This window comes from Dryobates pubescens, chromosome 18, assembly GCF_014839835.1.
Source record: "Dryobates pubescens isolate bDryPub1 chromosome 18, bDryPub1.pri, whole genome shotgun sequence".
In the NCBI taxonomy this organism is placed as follows: domain Eukaryota; kingdom Metazoa; phylum Chordata; class Aves; order Piciformes; family Picidae; genus Dryobates; species Dryobates pubescens.
In genome coordinates this window covers 3,366,684-3,374,564 of record NC_071629.1, presented here as the reverse complement: position 1 = coordinate 3,374,564, position 7,881 = coordinate 3,366,684, and the positions used below count along the sequence as shown (strand labels likewise).

The following is a 7,881-nucleotide window of genomic DNA, read 5'->3' as shown; positions in this document are numbered from 1 at the left end:
CCCCCATGGCCATAAATTCATTCACCTGCTGCAGGAAGCTGGCGGAGCAGCAAACACACCTTCAGAAGCAGCACTCTGAGGCACAGCAGCCAAGCCCTGGGGTTAATCAGAAAGTCCTCAGTAAATCACAATATCTGCCTGTGAGTTATCTTGGGATTTAGGAAAATTGATGTGGTAGGATTGAGCAATAAACCTTCCTGATGAACCATCTAAGCATTGGCTAGCCTCAGAGAACCAAGCAGGCAGAAGGGGACACAGCATGGGATGATGCCCATGGATTCTTGAAGAATTGTAGCCCTCTGAACTGTTCCTACTGGGAGTCAAGAGGATAGGGCCAGACTTTTCGGTGGCACGCAGTGTTAGGACAAGAGGCAACAGGCAAAACTGGACCCCAGGAGGTTCCATCTGAACATGAGGCAAAACTTATTTCTTGTGAGGGTGCCAGAGCGCTGAACCAGGCTGCCCAGAGAGGTTGTGGAGTCTGTTTCTCAAACCCACCTGGACCTTGCAGTCCTGGGCAAGCTGCTCTGGGCGACTCTGCTTTGACAGGGGGGTTGGATTAGATGATCTCCAGAGGTCTCTTCCAACCCTTCACCATGCTGGACTTCTGTGATTCTGTGAAACAATGAGAATGTTGCATCATCCCACCTTTTTAACAAACCTCCCTGGTCTTTCAGTAGTTTTAATGGTGCAAGTCACTGAAGATAAAGAGAGATTTCTAGGCAGGACAGAACAAATTTGCTCATTTTAGCTCATCACAATGAAATTTATTTAGAGTTTCATTATAATCACTGAGTACTTAATGCTATTAACCTTTGAATAGTTTTAAATGAAGTCTATATGGTTTACTGCCTTTGCTTTGAGTCATGGATTATACAATAACACAATGGCTCCTCAGCAGGTTTCAAACCCCAGTACATTAAAATTCAATTAAAAGCCTGTGACAAGTGCAGTGGTTGACTCAGACAGTTAGCTGGGGTTGTGTCTCTGTAACAGGAACTGCCTTGTCACTGCACCAGGGAAGGAAGGCACACATTGGTTATGACAGGGCAAAATGCCAGCCTCTCTTGCAGAAGAGCAGCTTCTAATTCCTGCCTCTTAATTTCCCTTTCTCCCTAGTTAGCCAACCAACTCCACCATGACTGAGGACTTAGACCACAGATTCAGCAGTCTCACCTGGGATCAGATTAAAATCCTGGACCAAGTTTTAGCTGAGGCCATCCCTATTCACGGGAGAGGCAATTTTCCGACGCTGGACGTGAAGCCGAAGGAGATCATCCACCTGGTGAAGGAGCAGCTCATTGCGAAGCAGATCAGCGTGCGAGACGTGCGCCTCAACGGCTCCACGGCCAGCCACATCCTGGTGGAGCAGAACGGAACCAGCTACAAGGACCTCGACATCATTTTTGGGGTGGAGCTTCCCAGCGAGCTCGAGTTCCAGGTTGTCAAGGAAGCAGTCCTTCATTGCCTCTTGGACTTCTTGCCCAAGTGTGTCAACAAGGAGAAGATCACGGCTCAGACCATGAAAGATGCCTACGTGCAGAAGATGGTGAAAGTCTCCACCGACCACGATCGCTGGAGCCTCATCTCGCTGTCCAACAACAGCGGCAAGAACGTGGAGCTGAAGTTCGTCAACTCGCTCAGGCGGCAGTTTGAGTTCAGCGTGGACTCCTTCCAGATCGTTCTGGACTCCATACTGGGTGTTTACAGAGCCACAGACTGCAAGCTGGCAGAAGACTCTCACCCCACTGTCATCGCGGAGAGCATGTACGGAGACTTCGACGAAGCGATGGACCACTTGAAATACAAACTGATTTCCACCAGGAACCCAGAGGAGATCAGAGGCGGCGGCCTCCTGAAGTACAGCAACCTCCTGGTGCGTGACTTTAAGCCGGCGGATCCGGCTGAAATTAAATCTCTGGAGCGCTACATGTGCTCCAGGTTCTTCATCGATTTTCCAGATGTTGCCGAGCAGCAGAGGAAAATCGAGTCCTACCTGCGCAACCACTTCATCGGCGAGGAGAAGAGCAAGTACGACTACCTGATGACCCTGCGCCGCGTGGTGAACGAGAGCACCGTCTGCCTCATGGGGCACGAGCGCAGGCAGACTCTCAACATGATCACAATCCTGGCCCTGAAAGTACTGGGGGAGCAAAACATCATCCCCAACGCGGCCAACGTCACCTGCTATTACCAGCCTGCTCCCTACATGAGCGACAGAAACTTCAGCAGTTACTACATCGCTCACGGACAGCCGCCCGTCCTCTACCAGCCCTACCCGTTTCACATACAAGTGCCAAGCGGCATGGTTTAGGGCCACCAGAATCTCCTCAGCACTTAGACTCCTCTCTTTCCAGTTCTCTCCGTAATAAAGGCCCCATTAAAGCAAGTTCTAGCATCACTTTTGATTTAAGGACGCCTCTCTTCTTCTTTTTGTGCAAGTTGCCAAAGTTCTTTGGTTGCTCAATGTCTAAAGCACCGTTAAGCAGATCGTAGAGTAAGTGAAGCAGCTGTAATTCACCCAAGTATTTATTCTCCTGTGTGTGTTTGGCCTCTATTTTGTGTGTGTGTGTGTGTGTGTGTGTGTTTTCAATGAAAAAAAGAGAAGGATGTAAATGATTCTAATTCTGTAAAATGAAATGCACTAAGTTCTGGGCTCTAAACAAGTTCTTAAGGTAAAACTCAAAGGCAAAAATTAAGCTCATAAAATACCTCTCAGTAGAGATGCCTGGTTCTAGAAGTGATAGCATGCTGGCTACACTAAAGCAGATCACCCATCAGCGTGGTTCCAGCCACATTTATTTGCAGCACTTTGGGGAAATCAGTGTTGATGGCTTGCCTCTTGGTGGTTTGAGCTCTGGCTTGACAGTCTCAAGCTGCGCCAGGGGAAGTTTAGGCTGGAGGTGAGGAGAAAGTTCTTCACAGAGAGAGTTGTTAGCCATTGGAATGTGCTGCCCAGGGAGGTGGTGGAGTCACCGTCCCTGGAGGTGTTCAAGAGGGGATTGGACGTGGCACTTGGTGCCATGGTTTAGTAGTCAGGAGGTGCTGGGTGACAGGTTGGACTCGATGATCTTTGAGGTCTTTTCCAACCTTATTGATTCTATGATCGCTCTTCAGGCACAAGTAGAAACATGAGGTCCCTCTCCTCACCAGAGCACTGTGCAGTAATGGGTAGCAGGAAACATCCCCACCAAGAGCAGGCTCAGCATTTCTGTACATCCAGAACTTCCACTCCAAGTGAGAGGTGTGGCTGTGCGAGTTGGGCAGCGCTGGACCCCCAGCTCTGCCTCACAGACAATGGGAGTTGTGAAAGATACAACTCCTCTGATTAAGTTGGACTTGAAGGCCACAGAATGAGGTGGAAGGTGGAAGTGAGGACATAGGGCTGGCTTTCTATTGCCAACTCGTTATTGATCAAAGATGCTTTAAGGTTTAAGAGGAGTCAAGGAGAAAAAAAATAATTAAAAAAAAAAAAGAGAGAAAAAAGGGACAATATTTTTAATTAAAAAAAAGGAAGGTTTAAAAAAAGGCAAAAAGGCAAAAAAAAATAAGACAAAATAAGCCCAGGACTGCATCATTTGTAGGTGAATGGAAACAAACCTTTGGCAGTGGCAGTGAAAAATTGTTTTATACTTGCAATGTCCAGTGTGTGATTCAATGACTACTAGTAGCAAATGAGGATTTCTCTGCTGATCAGGAAGTAAAACCTTAGTTCCAAGTTGCTGTGTGTGTGAGTGTTTACCAAAGATCAGTTTTAAACATGTCACATAAGTGCCTCGCTGTGCCAGTTGCACCAGGAAGGTTGAGCCAGAGAGCTCCTGAGTTAGGCAGAGGGACAGGCAGCCCCTTTAGGACTCCAGCAAGCACTGAAGGTCGGAGGTGTGCATCATCTGCCTCAGGAGAGGCAGGTCTGGGAGAGAGGGAGCTAAGGTGTTCTCACCAAAACTCCTCCAGTTTAGCTGCTGACTGCTGTGTGAGAAGGAACAGCACAGGAAGGAGATGTGGAATGGGAGCAGTTGTCAAACTGGAGCAGCCAACTGGAGGTGCAAGAATAGAGTTTCCTATATCTGATGCTTACCATGTCACTGTGTCATCCTTTGAGTTCCTTGTGGGTACATCACTGTGTGTCCTCATCCTTCCTGTGTTTGAAAACATGGACTGCATCTTATGTTTACTGCAGGGGTCAGGTCTTAGAAATGTTTTCTGCTCAAGAAAGAGCTTTGGATTTGTTTTACTCTGAAGTGTGCTGCATATCACTTTTACATCACCCACTTCTCGAGTTTGTGAGGTCTATCAAGTCCTGTTTGCCACTGAAATGTAGCTCTTGTTTCCCATTATGTGTCTGTACAGGAGAACAAAGACAACTTTGCTGACCATCATCACTGAAGTCAACTCTTTCCTGTGAAATACAGTGCAAAAAAGCAATGTTTCTGGAACATAAGCAGGGTACACAAATCTACTTGGAAGCTGATCTCTTTTGTGATGTCTTTCAGGATTACAGTACTATAATTTCTGCTGGTTTTTCCCATGTCTTAAAGCACATTTGAGTTCTCTTCCACTAGGATCTACCCATTGGCTGAAGTGTATTTAATAGAACTTATTTCTCCTTGCTCTGTTATCAGATGTGCTAACACTCCACTTGCATGTGTCACTGCTGGGGAGTTTCCCCCTGTCAGAAGCAAAACAGAGTGAGACCTGTTGGGGTTTTATTTTTAACTGAGCTGTTTAGACTACAAAAGGGTCTTTTAAATTGGGTTTGGTGTTTGACAAATTCAGTAGCACTGTGAAATTCTGTAAGAGCCTTATGTAGGTGGTGTCTCTGCTATCGCTCGTGCTTCAGCACTCAGCTGGAGAGCCAAAAGCTGGACTGGGCACAGCCAGCACTGTCTGATGAATCTGAGGGAGTGAGGCAACCACATGCCTTGAGTTTCAGGAGCAGCTGGGCTCCTAAATGCCCTCAATTTGTTTGAAAATCTCAGTCCAGCTGAACTGACCTTAATGTATGTAGCCACTTCAACTTGTTCTTCCTCCACTCATGGTTTCCTGGCTTGCTGGGGGGAGAAATGGGTTGATCACTCAAGAACCGGGGAACAGATCAGCCAAGAAGGAGCATTTCCCACATGTCATGTGCAGCCAGTGGTCTGTTACCTGGAGAAATACTTCAAAAAGTTGGGTTTTAGCCAAATAGACAAATATATCACCCTGCACAAAGGACTCTAACTCTTTCTTGAATCAGACATTGTGAAAAGCACCAGGAATGGCAAATTAGCCCTGGATTTATGTAGACCAGCTCCTCTGCTTGTACAGCAACTGTTTATTAGGAGATATGTCTTCACTGAAAGGGTTCTCAAGCATTGGAATGGTCTGCCCAGGGCAGTGCTGGAGTCACCAACCCTGGAGGTGTTCACGCCTCGTGTGGACCTGGTGCTTAGGGGCATGGTTTGGTATTGACCCTTCAGCGCTGTGTCAAAGGGTGGACTGGATGATCTTGAAGGTCTCTTCCAACCAGATAGATTCTGTGATTCTAATTCTGTTTCAATCCCAGAATCCCAGCATGGTGGGCATTGAAAGAGACCTCTGGAGATCACCTAGTCCAACCCTCCTGCTAAAGCAGGGTCACCCACAGCAGGCTGCCTAGGATGGTGTCCAGGTGGTTTTGGAATCTCTCCAAAGAAGGAGGCTCCACAACCTCCCTGGGCAGCCTGCTCCAGGGCTGTGGCACCCTCAAAGCATATGCCAGTATATATGTTAACTTTGTTATGCCTCTAGTTATGCATCCAGGTTAGATAAGGAGGGACTCAACCAAAGTCCATGGAGTTAGTGGGAAGAATCCACCAAACTCTAGTGGGCTTTTGTGTGAGCCCCTGGAAAAGAGTAAGGGGCTTAGGTGAGTACCTGGAGGTAGGGGTGCAAAGACATCAATATGCAAAAATGTCTCAGGTATAAACAAACCCTTTACATTCATTGGAAAAGGGTCTTGTATTTCTTACCTAGAGGTAGTTCCATTCTGAAGGTGAAGTGAGGTTGAATGAGGTCCTCTACAAGTTCTCACCTACCTACACTCACACGTGTGGGCAACTAACAAAACCAGATGGGTTTAAGGATTTCCTTTCGAATGTTTTGATACCTGGCAGCAGTAATTGACCTGGGGAGGTTTTTTTTTCCAAGGCAGTAGTGAGTCTGTAAGCTAACATTAAACAGGGGATGGTGTTGTGTAGATGCTGCTTGCTAAGCACCGACATCGACGCGTGAGGTGAAATGCTGTAACCTCTTCCGCAGCTGCCGCTGACTTCATTGTGTGCAGATATAAATCTACCAAGAACTGAGAGGGTATTCTCAGTCCTGGTCTTCTGAGCTTCATGTTTACATCACAGTTCTATCTTGCTGTTCCAATCTGTTGAGTAACTATGACACCTGGAAACTGTAATGCTGGGTTTATGTAATCACGTGCAACCTAAGGTTTACAGCTCGCAGTAACCTAATGTTGTCAGGACCTAAGTGTTGAAATTCTAAGTGCTTTCCTAACCAAATGTCATTGGAATTTTGTGTTATGTTGTAAAAGGTCCGTTTGAAGCATTTACTTTATGGTGGTTCCTTTAAAATGTCATCTGTGAGCTTTACACTGGATGCATCACAAAGGGTTTTGCAGAGGGTAAAAGAAGTGCCCAGCTGTCCTCAGTCGAGGTGCTGCTCACGTTAGGCCGAGCCTGCAGATCCGTAACAGCCCTGATCCACCACCACGCCACTTTGAGTCTCTGGCTGTGTGGTTTGATATTAGAGGACCTACATCAATGTGAATTTGGAGTTCCACAGGGGTGGATCCTGTGTGGTTTGCAGAGCTACCTGGAGAGAGGACAGCCGAGAGTTTGGCAGCTCAGCACGGTCCTTACCGCTCCGTTTTTGTTTGCTCTGTTTTTTTCTGTCAGGCTAAAAACATGGAAGGGTATCCAGGGCAAAGCTGTGGTGGGGGAGAGAAGTATTTCACTTCATGTGCCATTGGAAGCTGTTGGTAAAAAACAAACAAACAAACAACACAACAAACCTATTGTAATGCTGAAAATGTGTATTCATCACAGAAATTTGTAGGCCATTAGTCCACGGTGTTGACTAGTGCCTTTGGGTATTTGGGGGAGCAATCATTAAAAGGACTTTCTTGTTTAATGGATGGTCTGCTTGGACTGCTTTCATTGGTCTGGTTGGACATCAGGCTGAGCATGCAGCCTTCTTCCAGCAGCCAACCCGGGGTTTCTAACTGAGTGCTGAAGCCTGGGTGACAGCTTGTTAGGTCAATAAACCAGAACTCAGAGTTACCATGGGTCGGCTGTCAGGCCTGCACTGGAGGTCACAGAATGACCTGGCTGAGCATCTTGAATATCTTTGGTGCATTTGAATGGTTCTGTGCTAGTTTTCAAAGGGGCTTGTGTCCAACAGCCACGTTCTAAGTGCCTGGGAATAGATTTCTATGAACAAACCCGTGACTGTCTGCTGGCTCAATAAAATTCATACTTAACCTGACAAATTATTTGACTTTCCATATGCCTAAAAACCCCCTTGCTGAATGCACACTGCCATAAATCTGATACCCTTTTTTATCCAGGCTGCAGGGTTTCTGTTGCCTGTGAATGCAGCCAATGCCTCACAGGTTGGACCAAGGTCAGAGAAACTCCTAAGACCTGAGCTTACAGCTGGGTGACACAGCCATGGTCACCACAGTTAGGTTTTCCCTTGCTTACTTCATTTTCTGGGGGGTTGGGGTTGAGATGGGGTTTTGGTAGTCTGTTTCATGGCCTGAGCTTTGGACTTTGGCTGCACTATGGACTCCTGGGCTGCATCAAGAGGAATGTGGGCAGCAGGGCAAAAGAAGGGATTCTGCCCCTTGAT

General features: G+C 46.9%; 1 protein-coding gene across 1 annotated transcript; it reads left to right on the top strand.

Annotated features, from left to right (window-relative positions):
• The first annotated feature begins 982 nt into the window (after nucleotides 1-982).
• TENT5D (terminal nucleotidyltransferase 5D) lies at nucleotides 983-5,449 on the top strand. Its single transcript, XM_009896865.2, has 2 exons — nucleotides 983-2,497; nucleotides 4,351-5,449. The coding sequence occupies exon 1, from the start codon at nucleotides 1,139-1,141 to the stop codon at nucleotides 2,312-2,314; it is 1,176 nt and encodes a 391-aa protein (XP_009895167.1). The 5' UTR covers nucleotides 983-1,138; the 3' UTR covers nucleotides 2,315-2,497; nucleotides 4,351-5,449.
• The last annotated feature ends 2,432 nt before the right edge of the window (nucleotides 5,450-7,881 follow it).